Below are 26,257 nucleotides of genomic sequence, written 5' to 3'. Positions count from 1 at the left end.
ATATATATATTTGTTTTTAATATATTTTTGTTGTTATATTTTTCATTAGTTTTACCAAAATAACTTGATTTAATTGTATGTAAAATAATATTTCCAAAGAAATAATCCTTCGAATCTGCCGTCTCTGCGAGTTATGTGAAGACTAGGAGAGCTTGTTGGTCCCGCTCTACATTCACAGAGGGTCAGCTATAGTAACTCAACGAGAGAGTAATGTCAAATGACATTACAATTGACCAATCATATCTTCCCTCTAAATGGGCGGGCTTTCTTTTCGCGGACTTTATGACAAGTTCCGCCCGCTGTAAGGTCTGCTTCTCAGGTCGACTATTTTCATTTCCTCGCTCCTCGGTCTCACCGGAAGTTGATTTGCCTGCGCCATCTTGAGTACCGTCCCATGGCTCTTATTTCTGCCGGAGGACCGAGGATCGAGGAGCGAGGAGCGATCATGGAGGAGCGATAACCGAGGAACCACCAGACCATCCTCCGATGAAATCCTCAGATACTCACCCCGCCCCCTTACTGTGTATCGCTCACTGATTGGACGAGGCAGTGCATGCACTGATCTGATTTCATTTCATTTCTTTTCAAACCTTTATTTATACAGATAAAATCCCATTGAGATCATTGATCTCTTTTTCAAGGGAGACCTGCTCAAGTAGTTCCACATGAAACATAAAAACATAAATAGAACAACAAAAGGACATCATACAGCATCATTTACAAAATTATCCACATAAACAGGTACCAATAGCTTCCGATTGAGTAGCATCCAACCGAGCTTTAAAAACATTTAGTGGCACCAGATTGTTCAGTTTCCATTTAATTTACAGACTATTCCAAGACAGAGGAGCTGCGCATCTAAAAGCTGTCTTCCCTCAGACAGTCCTAGCAGTTGGCACATTTAATAAAAACACAGCATTCGATCTCAGGCAGTAGCCACTTACAATTCTCCGTGAGATCAGGGAGCAGATATAAGATGGAAGTTTCCCTAACATGGCTTTGTATATAAAAATGTACCAGTGACTGAGCCTCCGTACAGTTAGTGAAAGCAAACCAGCCCTTGCATACAGGGTACAGTGATGGGTTAATCCTTTACAGTTTGTTACAAATCTCAGTGCACTGTGATACGCAGCATCTAACTTGAGCAGGCAATTGGCAGGTGCATTCATATAGACCAGATCCCCATAGTCCAGCACAGGTAAAAAGGTCACAGTGACTAGCCTTTTCCTGGCCTCAAGCGAGAAACAGGACTTGTTTCTGAAAAAGAACCCTAGTCTAACCCTCAGTTTTTTTAGCAGGTTATTGACATGAAGTTTAAAAGAGAGACAATCATCAAGCCAGATACCAAGGTATTTGTAACAGGCAACAACTTCAAGTTTTGTTCCTTGCGTAGTTACAATATCTATGCTGATGATGCTGATGATGCTTCTTGACATGAGAGCAATACCCCAGTGGAGTGAAGAAAATACATGAACCTCACGGTCGGGAATTGTATTCCTAGTGTGCACTCTAATCAATATTAATCAAACTATTTTCCGTTTAAATACATTTTAAGAATGGCGTTTATCTTTTTTGAGAATGACTTCTTATTTTATTTCATGTATTTGGATCTACAACAGATGATACTAATGTTTATGTCAGTAAATGTGCACTAACAGAGGCGGGGGTGTTTGTGGAAATAACGGGTACAGAGCTAGCTGCTGCCAGACGAACAGCTGTGCAGCGTCATCACAAACGGACGTCGCTTCACGTGACGCTCCGGAGGAAAGGACGTCCCATTGCTCTTAAAACTCATTAGAGGCTTCTCAATACTCAAATTTCCCCTCCTCGACTCCCCTCCTCGACTCCCCTCCTCGAGACTTAGACCCGCCCACAGGAGATGCGAGCGGAGGACCGAGGAGGGGAACCGAGGAGAGAGGAGGGGAAGCAGCAGACGTTTAAAGAAATGAGAACTCCTCTCCTCTGAGCGGTCATATTAAAGCGACGTCCGTTCATTATGACGTGGCAACAGCTGCATCAGCTGTCGAGTGTTTTGTCATATTTTATAATCTCTGTTAGATCAGCTGAACATTGTTCCCCCACATATTTACCTTGAATTCATTGAGAGTGCGGTATAATGAGACAATAACAGGCTACAGATGCGGACACACACACACAAATATATTTATATAAATATATACAATTTAAAGTATGAGAGCACTCTCATAATAACGTAACACAGTCAGAGACTGGATATACCCCCCCCCCCCCCCTCTCTCTCTGGTCGCTGAAATGGGGAATTGAAATTACGGGCCAAAAGTTGTATTTGCAAGTATTAAAAGTAAGGACATCAAACCAACTGAGACCCGTCTGTCCGCGGCATCTGCGCACTGTACAACACACACCTACACACTGTACAACACACACACCTACACACTGTACAACACACGCACCTACACACTGTACAACACACGCACCTACACACTGTACAACACACGCACCTACACACTGTACAACACACTGTACAACACACGCACCTACACACTGTACAACACACACCTACACACTGTACAACACACACCTACACACTGTACAACACACACCTACATACTGTACCACACACACCTACAGCTGCTAAAGCATAATCAGGCTACAGCCGTTGTGTATTTTATTATGTGAAGCACTAAATGGTTTTAGAAAAATATGGACTCTTTGTAGATATCTACTAAACTAAAGCAAATAAAGAGAGTAGGCCTGTTATACTGAGTGATATATATTTTACACACTGCTCTGCTTTCTGCAGGACCTCACAGCTGTTCTCACTGTAAACATCGCGTTGCGATGAGAGCAGGTTCTCAAATAATATCCAGGGGATGCATGCAGAGCTGTCATTGGCTGAGATAAGTCCGGCCGTGCGTCACGCCTCCACCGTTCCCGGAAATGCATCCGCGGAGGAGCCGTGGAGGAACCATCAGTGTATCCTCGGTTATAGCTCCTCCAGAGAGCCTCCTCGATGCTCGATCCTCGGTCCTCGGTGTGCATTTAGAGAAATGAGACGTCCTTCAAAATGGCGTGCTGAAATTCATTTCCGGGTCACTACCGGAGGACCGAGGAGTCGAGGAGTCGAGGAGGGGAAATTTGAGTATTGAGAAGCCTCTATTTCCCTGCTTCTCGTGGTTTCCTTGCACCCCTCCATGCTTCCCTGGTGGGAGGGACTAAACGCAGGGAAAGGACGCAAGTGAGGGAAGCAAGGATTTCATTTAATCGACCTGAGAAGCAGCCTATGCAAGTGATGCAGTGACGCATCCTAAAACCCGGAAGTAAGCTGCGCTCTGATTCCCTCGACAGAAAGCAGTGGGATTTCTCCATAGGATTTTGGAAAATAGCTTGAAATAAGGTCTGTGGAAAACGAACCTGTTAGATAAATGCACGTTTTGTTCAGACGGATAATATCCACATGTCTACCCTACTTTTATTATTTTCGAATCATAAATCTAAACGATAGATTTATGATCGATAGATTTTTAGCATAAGTTTGTTCATGATGGCTCACTTCAGTGATGGTGATGACATCGTTGCGAAATTATTAACCGAGTCATATTCAAGATTGAGTTACAATGATAAACTGGAGTGGCAAAGGATCAGCTGAATGACCTGCAAGTGCTTCATCCAAAAGGACAGGAGGATGGACTTTGTGTTTCAGTGATTTATCATCAAAGGTAGGCCTAAGTCATTTTCAATGTGGGCCGCCGTGCCGACTTAATTCATTTGTAATTGTTGGCTGTGGGTGCCCTTTCATGATAGGTGTTTATATAAAAGGTGTTGTTCTGTGTGGTAGAGGGTCGCTGTCATTGATGCGTTTTGCACCCCGGACCACTGTTTTGATATTCCGCTGTGACATAATATCTCTTCTTTTTTTTCGAGGGAAGAGGGGTCAGAGGGCCTAGGTATAAAAGTCACGGCTCGCCACTGTTTATAATTGATTCACTTTTAGAGCAGACCACATGATATTCACCGGCCACAATAATGGTGAGATATGATCATTCATTTCCCAATACATTGTTTTACAAGAAAGGAGATGTGTTATCATAGCCATTTTTCTAATATTCACTACAGTAATTCCAAATAATATGAAACTACTTTCAATTTCCAGCTGCAGGAGTTCAATATATACATTAATACTTATCACATATATCTTGATAATTACTAAGAGTGTTTTTCTTAACAAGACAATAGGTCAGAAACACAGAAATAGGTTAAATAAATAAACCAATTACAGCTTTTGGTTCATATTCACCGTTCATGTTCTATTCTCTGTACTGTTAAGCAAAGGAGAAAGACTTCAGGCCAGGTAAGACACTGTGTGAAAATTACTGCCGCTAAATATTTTTATTTTTATTTCAAAACAAGACCATCCACAGAATTAACACAGTATATGTGTTTTTATTATAGAATTAGGTTGTATTAAACTCTTATGGTGATTCCATTGATCCTCTGTTTGCCTTAAAAAGGGAGAATAGTTATGAAATGTTTCCTGATTTCTAAAAAATGTGTTCATGTTGATGGTTTGCAGCTCCATCGCGCTGAAGAGGAAGTAACATACAGCGATGTTAAACAAAGAAAACCTACAGACAAGGTGACCCTTGACCCCAAAAGGCCCAACTTGTATTCCATCATAAATATAAAAAGTTAAATGTTTCAAGTGATCTCATCATGGCCGTCTCTTCTTCCTTCCACAGTGGTCGGATGCTAATAGAGATGTGGATGTGATATACTCATCTGTGGTTACTATAGAGCATCAAACTGGACAAAAGGTACATTTTAAGGGATTCAAACCCAGACCTTAACTTTTTCTAACATACTTACCGCTTTTCCTCCACATTTCACCGTGAAAGCTAATAGCCCTCAGCCTCAGTTGTCTCTGTGATAGTGCTATTTGGCAACTTTTTAGCATGTTAGCAGGTAGACATTCCTGATAATAATTTGTAATTTAGCTTTCTCATTGTGTACATTGTTAGCATTTGGCTCAGAGCTCCATGTAAAACCTGACAGTGCTGTTAGTAAGGCATAAGTTGATCGTAGCTTCGATGTTTCCTCCCTCATGCTATTTTTTTCTTCACTTGTGCAACAGATTCAAGCGGAAGAACATGATGTAACATATAGCAGGTTGGCTTAGCACCAGAAAAACCTGTGAATGTTACCCCTACCCTACATCTATACCCATCACTGGAGTCTTTTTTTAGACAATTTTCAACTTGCTGTCATTTGTTTTTTCTTTCTTTTTGAAGGTATTCTTCTCCACACTGCTGCAAAAACATTTCAAACAAGTACTGACACGGGCGTAGTTTCCCACAAGCATCTTAAAGTCAACAAGCTAACAAAACCCATCTTATGAACCTTCTTAAGTTCAATAGGGGTTTCCCAAATGCATTGACAAAAGAACTCTTAAAAATTACCAAAAGTCAGAAGCTGCAGGAGGAACCAAAACCTTTTATATCTAAATACTTTTATCGTGATGTTTGTCGTCTGATTTTTGATGTAAAATGAATAATTATATGTAAATTACAAAAAAGTTATAAAAACTGTTCAAACACAATAAATCACTAATGGATCGGCCTGTATCTGTTGTCATCCCCATCGTCTTCGTATCTCTTCTGGCTAAAACATCACTTTTCTTATCACATTTTTGCAGTGTTCGTGTCATCCCTCCACTTTTTTATATACTGTATGGTGCGTGCTTTACACACACTTAAAAAAAGTTTGCATTTATTTCGAATGCATTGTTTTAAGAAATGAACATGTTTCAGTCCTTAATCCTAAAGTGCTGGTCTTCTGTTAAAAACACGTGTATCCACCGGACCTTACCCTAAATTCTACAGTAAAGTATATCGTAACTCAGCACAAATCAAATTGTATTGTAGCTAAGGACCGACAAAACATTTAAATGTTTGTCTGTCTGTTAATCTCGTTATATCTGTTAAGAGACAGCTTTTTGTGGTCGTGCTGTAACTTCTTTCTTCTCCTTTTTCATCTGTAGTCATCTCGTCTTTTTTTTAACCCTGTGCTGCATACATAAACAACAACATTGATAACTTTTAGGTTTTTCAAACTGTATTACTTACATGTTATTCTCACTTTAATTCATTAGTTCTTACTTCCATCTTTAAGATGATTAGAAACTCATATTTAACCTTAATTAGTTTGATAGGCTAACACTTTTTATACTTTAAAATGTCATATATGACATGTTCTGGAATGACAATAAATGATGACACTTGACTTTACTGTACAGTAAAATCACTTTTATTTAGCTTTTCGAGGAACAAAATTGTATAATGTAACTGAAAACAGCCAAATGTATCGGTCTTATCTGTGGTTCCTCAAACAGGGTTTGTGTTACTCCGTCAGACATCCTCTTTGTTAAACGGCTATACAACCACAGATATGTAAAGAATAAACAGCGTGATTGTGTGAAGTTGTTTAAGGGAACTGGTTAGCTTGGTGTCACACATATATAACTTGAAAAGTACTTGGACTTTATCTGTTTTTGAGGCTTACTGCCCATAAAAACTATCCATAATACTTATTGTTTCTCTCCGTATCTTTGGAAATTCCTATTATCTATGTCTGTTTTAAATTGTTAAAATGACAGGTACATGATATTTCCGTTACTCACATGGGTTAAACAAATATTTTTAATGTTTTTAATCATTTCATGTTATTACTGTCATGCTTTAAATGAATCAACACAATTCAGTCTATAAACATGAAGTGCTGTTTTTTTCTTTTGAAATGTTGTGTTCATGTTTTCTACATCGAAGCTATTATGTAAGAGTAGGGTACTCTCCAACTGCACTAATAATTATATATATATTACACAATTAACGGATGAAACGCAACTTCCTTGCTGTAGGAGGGACCCATATTTGAACTTGTGCATTTTATATTTAGGAAAAAGGGAAGTAGAGCATCAGTTTGTACATGTTGTTTGGCCCGCTCACACTCTGACATGGCTGTTCATCTCGGCTTCCTTCTCATTTTGTTCGGACTCACAGGTCAGTGACAGAATAATTTTATCAATGTGAATATTTTATTGTATGCTTTACATGGTAATGTCAGAAGGTAACATGGATAATTATTATTGAATATGGCTTTTAAAATGTTGGGTTTGCTCTTATTGCAGGAATTCACAGCATAACTACAGTCAGTAAAGTGTCAGTGAGAGCTGGAGGTTCAATCACTATCCCATGTCTGTATGAGTCAAAGTACAGAAACTATGTGAAATACTTGTGTAAAGGATCTACTTGGAACTTCTGCTCTTCCGTGATTAAAACAAACCAACAAAATTCAAGAAAGTTTTCCATCTCTGATGACAAAAAACAAAGAGTCTTCAATGTGACTATAAATGACCTGACTGAAGAGGACACTGCATATTACTGGTGTGCTGTGGAGATTAATCATGGAGCAGATTTCAAAGAGTATTTCCACCTGTCAGTCACTGCAGGTAAGAGCCCAATTACGCCTTTTCAAATATTTTGAAATATCAACACTTTAATATTACAATTACCTAATTTTCTCAAATACAGAGGTAATCATTTGCCAAACATATTTGAAACATCAGCAGTATGTACTAACCACGCTGCTCACGAGTTTCAATGAATGATGTTCTCCATTAAGGTACACCCAGTCTCTACGTGGCTCAGCAAGACATTACAGGATTTAAAGGAGATAACATAAACATTGAGTGTCACTATCGAAACTGGAGAAAGCATGTGGTGCAAGCTCGGCGGCTCCTGTGTGACACGGTCTGGATCAATAGATGGAGCAAGAGTCGAGATCAGTGCACTCAACGATGGTGTTCTCAATGTGACTCTGAGCGGACTGAGGACAGAGAGCAGCGGCTGGTATTGGTGTGGTAAAGGAGACTTACAGATGCCAGTGCACATAACTGTTACTGAGAAACCAACCACTAGTAAGTGTTATAACAAGTCATTCTAAATAAAAAATATAACAATTTTAATATTTGTTGGGTAAACACATTTCTAATTTATTTCAGTCAGACAACTCACGTGTTTCTTTAACATGTTTATTAGAAGCAGCATATAGTTGAGTTTGGCGACTAGGCTCGGGCATCATCACTCCAGAGTGGCGGTTCTACGGGGTGACACGGGGTGGCAGCTGCTGTTACAGGGTGGTTTAGGCTAGGTTGCAGCTCCACCCTGTGGACGTATTGTGCCTGTGTTATATATATATCTGCCTCACGTGAATATACCTCAGTTGTATGATTGCCTGCTTAATGTGAATACACGGCGTTGAGATACAGCCTGAGTTGCCTTATTCATTAATGCACATACATCTACAAACATGGTGTCAGAAGCTCAAATAGGACCCAGCTGTGGATTGCATGCTACTGTCCGTCGCTGAGACAGAGTGCGTTTATTTGTTTTGGTGAGGTTTAGCAGTTTCAGTTAGCCTGTTAGCATTAGCGTCACGTTGGAACAATGGCATCCAGCATCCCACCTCCGGAGCCTATGAAGATGGCGGGGGACATCCACGGCAACTGGGTGAGCTTTCGAGCAGAATTTGAGGATTATCTGCTTGCGACCGGGCTCAGCGAGAAAGTAAATCCGGTACAAGCAGCTGCGCTCAGGAGGCTAATGGGGAACGACTGCCGACATGTTTACAAACACAACCTGGGACTCACCGCGGACCAACAAAAAGATGCGGGTGCTATACTGGTGGCACTGGAGCAATACTTCACACCCGCAAAGAACGTAATCTTTGAGAGGTACGTTTTTGGCAACCTTAAACAAGAGGATGGAGAGCTCTTGGATGCGTTTGCTACCAGGCTGAGGGAAAAGGCTGCCTCTTGTGAATATGGAGCTATAAAAGATGAACTCATAAGGGACAGGCTTGTTCTCGGGATAACTGACGAGGGTGCTAGACGTCGCTTACTAAGGGAAAATGACCTTAAATTGGACGAGGCCATTAAAATTTGCCGTGCAGCCGAGGTCATGGACAGCAAGTTAAAAACCATGTCACTGGGCAGCTCTGGACCTGGGGACAGCATTAATGCCACACAAGGACAGCGATATGGACGGAGGTCTGGCAGCAGGCCATCCGAGTCCACCAACACATCTGCACAACCACAGAGCATGAGAGACGCTGGCGAATGCAAGTACTGTGGCACACGGCACAAGCGTGGGCGGGACCTGTGCCCTGCTTTTGGTAAATCATGCCGCTCGTGTGGCACTGCTAACCATTTTGCAAAAGTATGCATGAAAAGAGGCCAGCAGGCACGTCAGTTGAATGCTGTGGATGACCCGTTGCCAGGGGAACTGGAGGACAGCGATGAGAGAGACGTGTACACAGCGGAGAGCGTGGGGGCTGTGAACACTCGAGGTAAAAAGTGGTTTGTCAACCTGCCACTGCAAAGTGGGGTTCAGAGGTGCCAGCTCGACTCTGGAGCCACTTGCAATGTGATGAGCATCAAGGACAAGACAACACTGGCGCCTAGAACCCCTCTTCTGAAGAGTCTCACCAGATTAAAACTATACAACAGTGAGTGGATGAGCTCACTAGGGGTGTACAGCACACAATGCGTCATTAGGGGTAAGACGCACAGACTGGACTTTGAGATTGTGCATACTGGCCAGAGGCCCTTGCTTTCGGGTGAGACATGTGAGAGACTTGGTCTGATACGCTTCACCATTCCTGAGGAGCTGAATAAGGTGGAGCACTGCAGGAAGGGAGACCTGACCAAGGAGTGTCTGGTCAGCACCTACCACGACGTGTTCACCAGCCCTGTTGAGTCTCTGCCCGGTGATATTCACTTTGAGCTGGACAGCACTGTGGCACCGGTGCAGTGTGCTCCCAGGAATGTTCCAGTGGCCCTCAAGGCAGCTGTTAAGGCTCAGCTTGATCGATATGAAGAGGAGGGACACTTGACCACAGTCACTCAACCTACGGACTGGATTAGCAATCTAGTCATAGTGAAAAAGCCAGACAAATTGAGACTATGCATTGACCCGAAGGCTCTCAACCGTGCTCTGAAACGGTCCCACTACCTTATGCCCACTTTAGATGACGTGTTGTATAAGCTGCCAAAGGCACGTATATTCACCCTGGTGGATGCACGTGATGCATTCCTGCAGTGCCGCTTGGATGAAGAAAGCAGCCTGATGACAACATTCTGGACACCGTGGGGTAGGAAACGCTGGCTGAAACTCCCTTTCGGTGTGTCAGTTGCCCCAGAGCTGTATCAAAGGAAGCAGCATGAGCTGCTGGCCGGCTTGACAGGGATTGAGCCCATAGCCGATGACATCCTTATAGTCGGCTGTGGGGACACAGAGGATGAGGCCAATCGCGACCATGACACAAACCTCATCGCTCTGATGGACAGATGCAGGGAAGTAAAACTGAGACTGGGCCTGAAAAAGCTGCAGTTCCGAGTGAAGGAGGTCCGCTTCCACGGCCACATACTGTCCGCGGAGGGCCTCAAGGCTGACCCTGAAAAAGTCAGGGCGGTTCTGGACATGCCAAACCCCACAGATGCAAAAGGGGTCCAGCGGTGTGTCGGATTTGTGAACTATCTGTCCAGATTCATGCCACGCTTGTCAGCGGTATGTGAGCCGCTGAGGAGACTGCTGGACAAGGATGTGATGTGGCACTGGCTGCCCAAACATGATGCCGCCATGAAGGAAATCAAGGCACTGGTCACGGCGGTGCCAGTCCTAAGGTACTATGACGTCCGCAAGCCAGTCACCGTACAGAGCGACTCCAGTCAGGCGGGTCTGGGCTGCTGCTTGCTTCAAGGGGGACAGCCTGTCGCATTCGCCTCCCGGGCATTGACCCAAACAGAGCAAAATTACGCACAGATTGAAAAGGAGTGCCTGAGCATCGTATTCGCCTGCCAACGCTTCCACTACTACCTATATGGGAGGAGTGATGTGACTGCAGAGACTAGTGCTGCGTACCGGTACGCCGAACCGGTACTGGACTTGTAAAAAGTTTCGGTACAAGTCCGGTTAAAACCGGAACGTCGGGAACCGGTACTTGGACTCGCAAAAAAACTAGCACTTACGTATATTCTGGTGTCTGTGGTTATTTAAACATTCCCTGATGAACGTTATTCAGTGTGAATAAATGAGTGCTAATCCCAGTGTGCTCAGTGTACAACATCACATGTCATTTCACCTTCGATTCACGGTTTGAAGATGTAGAATTTCGCCACATGCTAATGCTAACCGGAAATGAAGAATTTTCAGAATAAAAGTATTAAGTTAATAGTGTGAACTTCCGGTTTTTTCAGAATAAAACTGATTTAAATTAAATAGTGTATTTAATTCAAATTACGCCATATCAACATTGATTTTAATTTCTAACAGTATGTATGTACATCACTATGTATGTAGTATGTACTGTATAATGTACACATGTAGATTGTAGAAAATACATGGTGCACAGACAGTACAGTACACTCTGACTGTACAGTCACTACAGTGTATACTGTATAGTAGGTGTGTAACAGTGTAATGCGTATAGTCTACTCTACACTCTACCTTTCAGCAACGCTTTAGGGATTTAGGCTCAGTCAGCTCAGGGACTGTTTGGTTACTTTAGTTTGGTAAATGAAATACATGTTTGAACTTTGTAGTAGTTCACTGTAGTTGCTGTCATAAGTCATTTGTAGACTAAGTGGCACATTTGTACTTTGTAGAGAAATGTAGACACAAGTTGGAAGGGAGCACAATAAACCTGACGAGTGAATTTGAGTTGATTATGAGTTAATTTTCAATTGATAATTAGCTCACAATAAGTTCACTTTAGTTACTCACACAACTTGACACAAGCCATGGGTTCAGGTCCGGACTTATAAGTCCGGACCTGAACCTGAACCTCTGGACTTGAGTCCGGACCTGAACCTGAATGTGAGTCCAGGTACGCAGCACTAGCAGAGACCGACCACCGCCCGCTGGTGTCCATCTTCACCAAGCCCCTCCTCAGTGCGCCAAAGCGCCTTCAGAGCATGCTCCTCACACTTCAGAACTACTGCCTTGCGGTGGTATACAAGCCAGGCCCTGAGATGTACATAAGTGACACGCTCAGCAGAGCCACCACCCCGCCACAGAGAACAGACACACTGTACCAACGTGAGATGGTCTGCAGCATGCAGCAGGAGCAGGGTGACACGGCGGCCATTCAGCAGGCAGACTATTTAAATGTCAGCAGCCAACGCCTGACACAGATTCGGACACATACTGAGGAGGATGTGTGTCTTCAAACACTTAAGTCTGTCGTGCTGGAGGGATGGCCAGGACACAAAGAGGAGACCCCTGTAGCCGTCAGGGACTACTGGGCCATCAGAGATGAGATAAGTGCCCAGGATGGCGTGCTCTTCAGGAGTCAGCGCGTCATCATTCCAAAAGCTATGCGCCCGGAAATGCTGAGACGGATCCACTACAACCACGTGGGGGGCGAGGCGTGCTACAGGCAGGCCCGTGATACACTTTACTGGCCCGGTATGCAAGGGGAAGTCAAGGATTATGTGCAAAAGTGCTCTGTGTGCAATGAGTATGCACACGAACAACAGAAAGAGACTATGATGTCACACCCGCTCCCCACACGCCCCTGGCAGCTAGTAAGCATGGATCTGTACAGCTACGCAGCACAGAACTTCTTACTCGTGGTGGACCATTATTCTGACTTTTGGGAGATCGACCTCCTCCCTGACCTATCAGCGGACACCACGATCCGTAGATGCAAGGCACAGTTTGCACGCTATGGTGTCCCAGACAGGGCCATTTCGGATGGTGGAGGCCAGTTTGCCGGTGGAGAGTTCCGGGCGTTTGCGAGAGAGTGGGGTTTTGAGCATGTCATGTCCTCACCGAGGCACCCAAAAGCTAACGGCAAAGCGGAGTCAGCAGTGAAAATTGTAAAGAGCCTGTGCAGAAGGGCAGACCGTGCCAAAGAGGACCCCTGGAGGGCCATATTGCATTGGAGAAATACGCCCACTGAGGGTATGCATTGCAGCCCAGCACAGCGGCTTATGTCGCGGAGACTGAGAACCCTTCTCCCTGTGGTCGATCAGCTACTGGTGCCTCAGGTCGTCATGGGTGTTTCTGACAAGCTGAAAATGAAACATCAAGCAGCAAAGCTGACATATGACAGATCAGCCAAGGATCTGCCGGAGCTGAACGTCGGCCAGCCCATACGGATGAAGCCACTCCCAGGAGACAGGACGGGCAGATGGAGGAGAGGTGTGTGCCTTCAGCAGTTGGGACTCCGGTCCTATCTGGTCGGTGTGGAGGGGACCACGTATCGGCGCAACAGGGTTGATCTTCGACCAGCAGAGGCGGCCCTTCTCCAGCCGTCAGTTCTCCCAGAATCGGCCCCGGAGCAGCCTGCGAGTGGGGGGAGCGCCAGAGAGGTCGTTGGCGTCCCCGAGGAGTCTCCAAGGCCATCACCCCCGGGGTCGTCGCGCTCTTCCCCGCAGACTGGGGATACACCATGCCGTGAGTTACAGGGCCGGGCCATCTCCCGGAGCGGACGGCTGATTAGACCTCCTGACAGACTTGACCTCTAGGTCACGCACACATACACACACACACACACACACTTGGACTGTGCGCACTCCAACACACATGGAAGATAAAGATTGAAAAAAAGTAGAGAGATTGTAAAAGAGATTGTAAAACAAATGTGATTGATTGTTCTGAGTTTATTGCTGATGTGTTCGGATCCGGCTATTATTGAAGTGTCTCTGCTATGTGCACTATTTGTTGTTGAAATCATTTGATTAATGTTCTGATTGAAGGTCAACAGTTTAATGGCAGTATTGATCCTGTGTTGTTACTTAACAAAAGGAAGGGAGATGTTACAGGGTGGTTTAGGCTAGGTTGCAGCTCCACCCTGTGGACGTATTGTGCCTGTGTTATATATATATCTGCCTCACGTGAATATACCTCAGTTGTATGATTGCCTGCTTAATGTGAATACACGGCGTTGAGACACAGCCTGAGTTGCCTTATTCATTAACGCACATACATCTACAAACAGCTGCCACCTCAGAAAAATGCCTTGCCACCCCAGTTGGCAGCTTTGTTTTGAAAGAAAAGTTGTGGCTCATCGGACATTTATGAGAGAAATTCTCTAATGTCCGAGTGCAAGTGAATGCAGCACAAGACGCGAGCCTTGTAACCCCTCCCCCGGACGCGTCTATCGTTTTTCCAACCCAGTTTAGATTTAACCACGCCCACTTCCGCATTACGCAAGGATCGACGTAGCTCTACGCGATAGCGTCATAGATTTCTTCTTCGGCAGTTATAGCGGTCGCGGTAAAGCAGGATATTGAATAGTTGTTTTTTTTGTCTTTCCAAAGGATTTGTTAACTGAAAGTAAACGATCTTGTAATCAAAGCGAAATCGAAGAGTCCTGAGACTATTACTGTGTATTTCATTTATCTGACAGCATTATTTAATGATACTATTTTCTATATATATACACACATTTATTCATTTATAAACATATATATATATAAACACAGTGTATTATGTACTTTACTCACACATGTATTTATTCATTTATACACACAGATGTATTCATTCATTTATACACACACTCACATATATACACTTTATATTAATTCCTTTGTACACACACACACACACACACACACACACACACACACACACACACACACACACACACACACACACACACAACACACACACACACACACACACACACACACACACACACATACATATATATATATATATATATATATAAATAAACAAAACAACATAATATAATAAAAACAGTTGCAATAATAACATAATATGGTACTGTATGATCAATTCTACCCTTTTGTTTTTGCTCCATTTCAATTAAAAGATATTTTTCAAAATCAATATTGGTGGGGGCTCTTTTGCAAAGATAATCAATAACACCACCTGACAGTTGTTGCAGATTATACAGCATACTTGTTACTTACACACATGTGCGATGGTCCCAAAAAAGCCAAAATCTGCACTGTAAAAAGATATATACATTTGCAACACACTCTCACTCCCTAAGCGTACAATAGCGACGTTTGGTCAGTGTCCGTGGCGTCCAATTGTGACGCTCCTAGGCTCCTTCAGCGTCATAAAGAGACGCAAATAGCTTTCAACTGATTGTAATGTATTCCCATCTGCGTCGGGATTTGACGCTCATGGAAGCACGGCATTCGTTTATGTCGGCTGCCCTTAAAGGTAATGTGAGCGTCCATTCCCAGGAGTAAAGGATGGCAGAAGACACTACACTACCCAGAATCCCCAGCTATCGTTTGGACTACACCATGTGCTCTTGACAAACCCCGTGATAGTCCTCAAGCTCTGTGATTGGAGAGTGTGCTCCGAGGGTTAAGCCGATTCTCGAACAGCACTTGAAATGGGATGGAACCACGGCAGACTGTCCAAAACTGGATTTGAACGGGTCCACCGAGTCCCCCCTCCCCCACCCCGTCCCCAGAACTACACATGCTGGCTATTCTGTTTCGCAACATGTTCTCTATGGCACGTCTCTACTGGGAGTTGTAGTTTTAAAAGACGTTTTCGTATTTCCCATAATAAGAAGTTGCCAGTATTAAACTGTGTACATCCCTGGAGGTTTAGGGGAAAGGAAACACTCACATTTAAAACATATAATTAATAAATGGGTGAAAATTGCTTGTGCCCATTATGGGCAGTATTACTATTATACCCACATGCCAGCTAAGGTCAGAAGAGCTTTATTTAACAGCTGGTCTTATGTGTGTGACCCCTGTGATAACATTACATTACATTAATTGATAAGCCTGAAACATGCACTTGTCAAGGTTCAGAGGCACATTGTGCAAATATGGCAGTAGCCATCGATCAGCTTAAGATAAGATATACTTTATTGATCCCAAGTTGGAACATTTGCGTTACATCAGCATGTGTAACAGTTAAATATGCAGTTGTGTTTATTTGAAAATCATTTAGTATAATCACATAAATTCTGTGTTTTATATTCAACAATTCTGAGTTCTTTATTTATTGATTGTTCAATACCTGACAAGGCCGGAGATGAAATATCTACATACATCTATAAGAGTATAATACATTATGTATAATATCAGTTAAAATAAGTGCTTCAACATAGTTAACATTGCTGGAGGTATGCACAAATATTGATAGATGTCTTGTAATGCACTATTGAGGAACCTGCAACCCAAGTTTTTCATTCAGTGCAGAACTACACCACAGTTGTGTAGGCCTATAATATGTCAATAAACCTTAGAAAATCTTGAAATCTTGAAAGGGATGTGCAAAATAGTCATTACATACCGTCTTTAATTAACTATTAGTAGAGAATAACGAGTAATGAATATACTTTATAGGGATCGTATTAATATCTAATAATAAAAATATTGAAATTCAATAACATGCTTTAACCACCAGGTGTCCCTTTATATCAACTGTGCATCTTTATGGTGTAAATACAGCCTATCTACCAATTGGATCAAATATAAAAGTGAGCCGAATTAGTGTTGATACTGCAAGGAGACGCATTGTGTGAAAAGAAATGTAAGATGTTGTTTAATGGCTGATATATTTATGATCCACCTCACATTTTCAGTTCCTCATGTTTGTCTTCTCATCAGGGCTCTATAAATACAGAACTACGGAGATATGTAATATGTAATGCAGCCGAACCGTGTATTACAATGCCGTTATGTGATGACTTTCAACGAGAAAAGCAAGCACACTCGGAATAAGGTATTATTATTATTTCGGTCTGTTTCCGGTATTTGTTAATGACGGTGTGCTCTGAGATGTGAGACTGGAATTGCACAGGGGGGAAATAACGTAGGCTATCTTTAGATGCGGATTTTGTTAAACTAATATGTTTAGGCTGTGGACCAACACTATACATTGACGGGGAAGGGGGTAGCAATAAAGATAACACCATTAAACAGTTACACAACATAACAGAAATAATATCGATAGCAGCGTTCCTAGCAACCACCTTGGTAACAATGAAAACGTCACGATTTCCTGAAGTAATCTTCGTAATAACTAGCAAACTAAAGATCATGTACATCCACTGCACACATAATCTGAAATAACAACTCATATTTCTCGCATCAAATGACATCAAAACGCATTTTAATGGCCAAACTAACTTTAAAATAGGCATTTTACACCTAGAATAAAACGAAGTTCGGCCATGTTTTCTTTTTCTGCAGGGAGACATTTGAAGATCACGTGACATAGACGCCAGCCATCGGAATGAATGGTGAAAAAAACGGGGTTTGTCAAACAGAGCACATGGTGTAGGCCAAACGATAGCTGGGGATTCTGGGTAGTGTAGTGTCTTCTGCCATCCTTTACTCAGAAAACATATTTGTTTCTCCGAATCGAAGGGGGAAAATACAAAAGCATTGTACACAATTTAAACCAATCAATGTTGTGTAATTAACAAGGATAATCTGGTGTTTTTTAGTCGATGAGTAGTGCAGATATCACTGTAAAATCAATCGACAGTAAGAGGAGTACTTACTTCCGGGTGTAAAATTCTCCGTTATCCAATGGGAATGGATGCTCACATTGCCTTTAAGGGCAGCCGGCATAAACGAATGCCTTGCTTCCATGAGCGTCAAATCCCGACGCAGATGGGAATACATTGCAATCAGTTGAAAGCTATTTGCGTCCCTTTATGACGCTGAAGGAGCCTAGGAGCGTCACAATTGGACGCCACGGACACTGACCAAACGTCGCTATTGGACGCTTAGGGAGTGAGAGTGTGTTGACATTTGAGGTACTCTGAATAAGGGTTGACTGTGTAATAATCATGCCTGTTATTAATGTCAAATGTTATGTTATATCATATAACAAAATAGACATTTATAACATATTATAAGGGTTAGGGTAATGTTGTGAATCGAGTGGCGTGTGTTCATCGTCCATAACATACGCCTGCCCATACCATACCCCACCACCACCATGGGCCACTCGATTCACAACATTACCCTAACCCTACCCCTCACACCAGATACTGACTGATTTTCGGACCCCCCCAATAAAGCAAAAATGCACGTTTCAGAGTGGCCTTTTATTGTGGCCAGCCTAAGGCACACCTGTGCAATAATCATGCTGTCTAATCAGCATCTTGATATGCCACACCTGTGAGCTGGGATGGATTATCTCGGCAAAGGAGAAGTGCTCACTATCACAGATTTTTTCAGATTTGTGAACAATATTTGAGAGAAATGGTTATTTTGTGTTTGTAGAAAATGTTTTAGATCTTTGAGTTCATCTCATGAAAAATGGGAGCAAAAACAAAAGTGTTGCGTTTATATTTATGTTCAGTGTATATCCTGTGAGAAAATGATATACATTTAGCATTAAAAATTTGACATACTATCACTAAAGAGTGATTACATAAATTACATTTATTGAAATTTGAACTAGAAGAAGAAGTCTCAAAGAATGTTTTAAATAAAAGGACATAAAACAAAAAGGTGGATAATAATACAATCTATTAAATGTATATGTAAAGACATTTGGTCAAATGAAATGACACTAAGCAAGTGATAACAGTAACGCCAGCGTGAATGAAGCTGGTGCAGTTCTTTCTTCATGCCCCCCCTCCGTGCTGTCCCCTCAGAGGAAGTGGGAAAACGGGATAAGACTCTGGACACCACGCTGTCTCAATGATCCACATTGTTAATATGAGAGGAAAATAAATGTTTTAGGAAATGAAAAATATGAAGTTAACAAATAAAACACAGCTCAGGGGCAGTCATGGACGGTAGGTTTTCCTACAAAGTTAACTCAGCCTCCATTGATTTTCATATCAAATTACCGTGTTAATAAAATAAGCTATCATGGCTTATACGTGCATATCTAAACAGAATCATGAAAGCCTGTTGGTAGAGTCAGGCACACGAGTCAGTTTGAGTGTGTACTGTACGCCAGTGTCTAAACCAGTGGTTCCCAAACTTGTTGTGCCCAAGGCACACCAGAGGACAAGTACAAATCTCAAGGCACACCGATTGTGCAAAATAGCCCTTATAACACGTGTTATCACTCATATCATGTAAAATATCTGTAAATGTGCAGAATTATTTACCAAATAAAAAAATAAAAACTATATTACTCATGAAATATTTATTAACGAAATATTTCAGAAATTCATTTGAAACTTTATCAAATTAGGCTTCATCAAAGCAGCAACACACTCATTTAAACCAGACAGAGAACGCCAACTCCAGAGATGGGGTCGTTACTACAAAAATGTAATATATTACATATTACTTTTTTTTTAAAGTAATATATTACACTACTTCGTTACTATCTACATAAAGTAACTCGTTACTTTACTCGCCGAGCACGTACGAACTGCGCATGCGTGAGTGGCAATAACTTTCCTTACCAGCAGGCGGCGGTAGTGTGTATTTGTCATTCAAACCAGGCAATAACCGGAAGACAGAGAAGAAGAACAGACTCCGTGATATAAACAAAAAAACATGTGTTCTTTGCAGGTGTTTGTTGAGGTTTGACGTGGTGTTTCCAGCAGTGGATAACAGCTTCTGGTCTGGACACAGTTTGCATCTCACCGTCACATTCCTGTCTATTCTTCGGACGAACTCAAAAATAATGGGCATACCTCCACCCCTCGAAATGTATCGCTGACTCAGCCATGTTTATGCAGCACTGCACGTGGAGATGTGGACGTGCAAGTCGCGCAGATTACGTACATATAAACCTACAAAGTACTGATATAGTAAAAAAATAATTATTTTTGTGTAGTTGTATATTGCAATAATAACGTATGGTTGTCACAAAATCCCACGGCACACCCGAATTTGACTCACGGCACACCAGTGTGCCGCGGCACACCGTTTGGGAACCACTGGTCTAAACGCTCACTCACTGCTAGCTATGTAGCTAACTGTTAGGCTACTTAGCTTGCATTGTTATGGATCTAAAGGTAGCAAAAGCTAACTTTCATAGCTTTACTTCTCACTTAACACAATAAAGAAACAGACCGTACAAACAGCACAAACAACACAAAGGATCAATACTTACATATATTTTCACTTGTAGTATTATAATAATTGAAATGCTGGTTCTTCTGGGGGTCTTCTGTCCACGCTCAGCTACCGCACTGCAGAATCCTGCACGGGTCTGATTTTCAAGACCCGCTCCCGCCCCGCACCCGCGACGTGCAATACCGAACCCGCCTCGTTACCCGCACATATTGCCAATTAGTTCCGCAACCCGACCCTTCGGCACAAGATCCGCAACCCGACCCGAACCCGCATAGCCTATATATGAGCAGTGAAAACGTGCAATTATTAACACACGCAGTTGCATATTTGTCTCAAAAAGCGTGGGATGTTGGTTATTTGCTCCATCTGGGATGATACCAAAAGCCTCCCAGACGTTGGATTTCGCTCTCGAGGAAGTGTTATTGAAAATGCTGTATTCTCCGCTAGAGAGCTTCACCTCAGCCATTTCGAATGTGGCGCGCTCAGCAGCAGATTGATGCGCTGCAGAGGTTATGATTATGCAACCCAGTGTCATGGCATTTCGTGTTCACCAACACGATTTTTAATCTATTGATTCGTGTTCACCAACACGATTTTCCACTTTTTTTCGTGTTGCACAGCACGATTTTAAAAGCAATGTATTTCTACTGGTAATGTGTTTCGTGCCTGCAGCACGTCTTTTTCTCCGGTCGGGTCGTGGAACACCGGAAGCTGTGTGGTTCATAAAAACATGTTCTTACTCAATATCAAGCCACAATTATTGCTTTTATTTTAAATCGTATAATTTCGGACTTTTGTTGCCGTCTGTGAGGAAAATAAATGGGGCTCAGAGCCTCAGGATACTGAAATCTGTATTTTTAAATCTTTTTTTCCTTCTAATTTGTTATTCTTTTCAAAATAACACACTGTTATTTACTCACCAATAACACACAATTATCCTTGCTTTTATTTATTGGTTTAATTCCATAATCTCTGGCTTTTTTGACATCTGTCAGGAACTGAATTTCAAAATAAAAATAACCGGAAACAAACGTAGGCATTTCAAGCGATTACCCAAGATCCTCAGCTATGGTTTAAGCTCGCTGATTGGATGTTTTAGCCGCAATGCATGCTGGGATTTGGTGTTTATATTATATGAAATCCGGAAAACATTTTAAAAGAATAAAAGAATCAGTGGCGACTGGTCATTAGGGGCAGGTACAGCCCCACCTAGTGTCAGCAGAAAGTATTAAAATAATGATTACAACAAAACGCAAAAAATAAATTAACATATATATAAAATATATTTTAAGATCATGTTTAATCATCTGATTCGTCTGTACATTGCTGTTTTAGTATATGTTCTTCTAATTAGTGTCTACAGTGTGTGCCTATTGAGCTGTTTAGAGCCATGTGGGACAAAACCCGATCCTGCCCCTCCCTCTCACTGTCTAAGTGAACGGTAACTGCAAAAACTACACTGCGCATGCTCAGAATATTTTCCTATTTAATGTGTGTGGCAAAAAATAATGACCATAGGGGCATAAAGCTGCCATCCCATACGTCATCTCACATAATTCAGAGCTGATTGGCTGTAAGTACGTGTGCCGCGAAAAGTGTGGTGTGTGAAGAGGAGGAGAGAGACGCATCCTAAAACCAGGAAGTAAGCTGCGCATGGCTTCCCTCCACAAAAAAGCAATGAGATTTCTCCATAGGATTTTAGAAAGTAGCTCCAAATAAGATCTGTGGAAAACGTACCTGTTAGATAAATGCACGTTTTGTTCAGCCGGATAATATCCTACTTTTATCATTTTCGAATCATAAATCTATCGTTTAGATTTATGATAGACTTTTGAAACTACAAGAAGATAGGGAGGACTTTTACAAAAAAGTAATAGAGAATTTGGCCAGAAGGATAGGCAAATGAACTTCATCTTCAAGACCACCATTTTATTGAAAATGGGATCTTACTAAGAGAGAACAATTCAATATGTAAATAATAAAATTACATTTGTTGGGTATCCTTCTGTTGAACTGTCTGTTAAAATTAATTGAAGCATCAGACAAAAAAAGCTTTTGAAAATAATATTATAGTTTGATTTAGGTCAAAATATAATATTTGTAAACCTGAAGAGTCAGTGCCAGTGCCTCGCCAGCCATGAACCTCTCTGCAGAAGCTTATAGACATCTAAGATTTTTGTGCCCCACCACTTTTGCACATATAACACCACTGAAAAAAAAACACATACTTAATTCCGAGTGCTCTTGCTTTTCTCTTTGAAAGTCATCACATAACGGCATTGTAATACACGGTTCGGCTGCATTACATATTACAGATCTGCCGTAGTTCTTTATTCATAGAGCCCTGATGAGAAGACCTTTGGAAAAACTGAAGAAATGCCGCCGAAACTGAATACTTGACGTGGATCATAAATATATCAACAATTAAACAACATCTTCAATTTCTCTTCACACAATACGTCTCCTTGCAGTATCAACACTAATTCGGCTGACTTTTACATTTGATCTAATTCATAGATAGGTTATATTTACACCATAACGGTGCATAGCTGATATAAAAGGACTTTTAAAGTTTTTAAATATATTATTGATTTTCTTTGAATGTAAGAATGTAAATACTGAGTCTGAAATAGTATAGCAATATGCTGTAAAATTATGTGAAAGCATGAATAAAACTACACATCTTCAGATGTACATACATAAGTGTCCTACACTAATAATACAAAGTTATGTACCTTGTGTGCACCGCCTAGTGGTTAAAGCACGTTATTGAATTATTGTTTTGATGTGTTATAATTAGGGCTGTCAAGTTAACGCGTTAATAACGTGTTAACACAAAAAAAAATTAACGCCACTAATTATTTTAACGCGATTAACGCATGTGTATTTTTTTCCTCGGCCGTCCCGTAGTTTCAGAGTGCATCGAGTTTAAAATACCATCTACAAGCTGATTCTGACAGCCCCGCTCCTGCCGCCCGCTTGTGGCAGACCACACTTCCACGCTCACCGGCAGGCACCGACTGGCCATCGGGAGGACCGGGAGGGTGTGTGTATGTGTGTCCCGAGCGAGCGAGAGAGAGACCTTACGTGCATTGTTGTTGTTAGCATCTGGTGCTAGCTAGCTGCGCTAACGGATATAAGGAGCTGTTTAAATGAAAACAGAGGAGCGCTCTATCCACACAACTGCACCGAGCACTTGACTTTATGCAGGCAGCCAGACAGTGGGACATTGTACGAAAAGTCAGCACACTCAGCACGGATAGTGCAACATGATTGCAGCGTCCAGGCAGCTCCCGTTCGAGCATATGCCTTGAGTTGCACATAGCTCCAACGATCCATCACACACACACACACACACACACACACACACACACACACACACACACACACACACACACACACACACACACACACACACACACACACACACACACACACACACACACACACACACACACACACACACACACACACACACACACACACACACACACACACACACACCATTTGTATTGTATTATTGTATGAGAGGTTCCAGGTTGAATTGAGGCGAATATTTGTATTGTTCAGAGGTTGTTGTGTTTAATATTCATGAGAATATTTGTCATTGTTCAAATGATAATAAACATTAGCATAAAGCATATTTGTCCACTCATATGTTGATAAGAGTATTAAAAACTTGAAAAATATTCCTCTAAGGTACATTTAGAACAGATAAAAAATGTGCGATTAATTTGCGATTAATCGCGATTAACTATGGACAATCATGCGATTAATCGCGATTACATATTTTAATCGACTGACAGCCCTAGTTATAATATAACACATAAAAACAATAATGTACTCTTAATATTTTTTTAATCAAATATTATTTGATTAAAAAAATATTAAGAGTACATACTTTCATAGGGGGAAAGTAGAAGGTCTGTGATAGAAATATAAAATATAAAAAATCAAGAAGATACTATAAGTGATCTGTACAATAAAACAGTTTAGTGCAGGATGTACACAGATATTAATAGGAGGAGGTGCAAAACAGAAAAACGAATTAACCTTTATTTAAACATTAAATAACAGATTAAGGTCTTCTTTTAAATAAGAAAAAAACGTTGGGGGTATCTATCTACAGATAAATATTAAGCCTGACAAAGTACTTAATGTCTAATATATTGCTTTCTTGCAATGTTAACTATGTTGAAGCACTTATTTTAACTGATATTATACATATGGATTATACTCTTATGTATGTAGATAGAATAAGAAATGTGCAGAATATGACAGTTTAATGGTGGAGGTACACACATTGATAGATGTCTTGTAATGCACTGTTGAGGAACCTGTGACCCAAGTTTTTAATTCATTGCATAACTACACCGTAGTTGTGTATGATATGTCAATAAACCTTTGAAAATCTTGAAATCTTGAAAGGGATGTGCAAAATAGCCATAATATACAGTCTTTAATTAACTATTAGTAGAGAATAACGAGCAATGAATATACTTTATTACTCGTTTCCATTTATGTCAATTGCAGATACATGTTTAGTCTTCTCAAGCACCAACTATCAAATATCTCTCCTGATTGTTGGCACTTGACAATCACCTTACCTGAATTTTACTCAGGTGTAACTAAAGTCTGATTTAAGGGTTGTTTATATTTCACATCATTAATCAGAATCTGCAAAGTAACTCAAATAAATGCAGTGGAGTAAAAATACCAGGTTAACCTCTGTATTGTAGTGGAGTAGAATTACAAAGTAGCAATGAGCTGTCATGTGGGTATATATTAATGCTATATATTAATGCTGCGCATTATGGACACAAGCGATTTTCACCCATTTATTAATTATATGTTTTACATTTGATAACACCAATGTGTTTAATACTGGCAACTTCTAATTGTGGGAAAAACGAAAACGTTCAGTAGAGACGTCCCATAGAACATTTTGCGAAACACAATAGCCAGCATGTGTAGTTCTGGGGGGGCGTTCGATTCCAGTTTTGGATAGTCTGGCGTGGTTTCGTTCCATTTCAAACAGCTGTTTGACGCTCGGCGTAACCTTGGCGCACTGCCAATCCAACATCCAATCCCAGAGTTTGAAGATTAATCACGGGGACTGTAGTCCTAAACGATAGCTGGGGATTATGGGTAGTGTAGTGTCTTCGGCTATCCTAAACTCAGAAATGTTGACAATCGCAATGATGCTCGAAATGTCCCTTATAGGCCTATGTCTGTTTCCGGTTATTTTTATTTTGAAATTCAGTTTCTGACGGACACCAAAAAAGCCAGAGATTATGGAATTAAACCAATAAATAAAAGCAAGGATGATTGTGTGTTATTGGTGAGTAAATAACAGTGTGTTATTTTGAAAAGAATAACAAATTAGAAGGAAAAAAAGATTTAAAAATACAGATTTCAGTATCCTGAGGCTCTGAGCCCCATTTATTTTCCTCACAGACAGCAACAAAAGTCCGAAATTATACGATTTAAAATAAAAGCAATAATTGTGGCTTGATATTGAGTAAGAACATGTTTTGTTGTTCCACGACCCGACTGGAGAAAAAGACGTGCTGCAGGCACGAAACACATTACCAGTAGAAATACATTGCTTTTAAAATCGTGCTGTGCAACATGAAAAAAAGGGAAAAATGGTGTTGGTGAACACGAATCAATAGATTAAAAATCGTTTTGGTGATCACGAAATGCCGTGAGACTGGGTTGGATTATGCGCGGTCCCGTGGGGGAGAGGTCTGAGGATTTAAACATTAAACTAAATTATTATTATTTTAATATATTTATTATGCAATACCCGCGATGCGACCCGCATCATCTTTGTTTTACCCAGAACCGAACCCGGAAAAAAGCGTACCACCCGCGAATCACCTGATCATTGAGAAAGAAGAAACAAGAACTGCAAACAAAAACAATGTTAAATGTTAAAACAAAGAAAAAAGACTTATAGTTTACATGATTACACAAATGATTTGTTTGCAACTTATAGTTTTATTTTTGAAATTTATTTTATTTTGCTTGACTCAGTTTTTTTTCTTTTAAACTCATAGTTTTGCTTTATTCTGAGAAAGTGTTGCTTTATCTTTATGATACAAAACTAATCCCATACAAGGAGAAGCATTTTGGATACAAGTAGACGGAAGGAATGAGGTATTTGCGGTCTACAATGACAGAGAAGAGCCTGTCAAGTTTGGCTGTACTCAG

General features: G+C 41.2%; 1 protein-coding gene and 1 long non-coding RNA gene across 3 annotated transcripts in view; both read left to right on the top strand.

The window, feature by feature from the left end:
* The first annotated feature begins 2,959 nt into the window (after nucleotides 1-2,959).
* LOC139435285 (uncharacterized) lies at nucleotides 2,960-5,535 on the top strand. Its single transcript, XR_011644566.1, has 4 exons — nucleotides 2,960-3,698; nucleotides 4,553-4,615; nucleotides 4,719-4,793; nucleotides 5,111-5,535. It is a non-coding gene; the product is annotated as an uncharacterized lncRNA (long non-coding RNA).
* A 1,419-nt stretch (nucleotides 5,536-6,954) lies between these two features.
* The window catches only part of LOC117459328 (CMRF35-like molecule 5), a 34,052-nt gene continuing 14,749 nt past the window's right edge, over nucleotides 6,955-26,257 (top strand). For both annotated transcript variants that reach the window (XM_071205736.1, XM_071205735.1), the window contains exons 1-2: nucleotides 6,955-7,034; nucleotides 7,163-7,483. In XM_071205736.1, coding sequence (XP_071061837.1) covers nucleotides 6,989-7,034; nucleotides 7,163-7,483 — 367 coding nt within the window. In that variant the 5' untranslated portion in view covers nucleotides 6,955-6,988. The remainder of the gene's footprint in view (nucleotides 7,035-7,162; nucleotides 7,484-26,257) is intronic.

This window comes from Pseudochaenichthys georgianus, chromosome 15 (assembly GCF_902827115.2).
Source record: "Pseudochaenichthys georgianus chromosome 15, fPseGeo1.2, whole genome shotgun sequence".
NCBI classification, from domain to species: domain Eukaryota; kingdom Metazoa; phylum Chordata; class Actinopteri; order Perciformes; family Channichthyidae; genus Pseudochaenichthys; species Pseudochaenichthys georgianus.
Note: the sequence above shows the minus strand (reverse complement) of the source record. Positions and strands in the feature narration are given on the sequence as shown.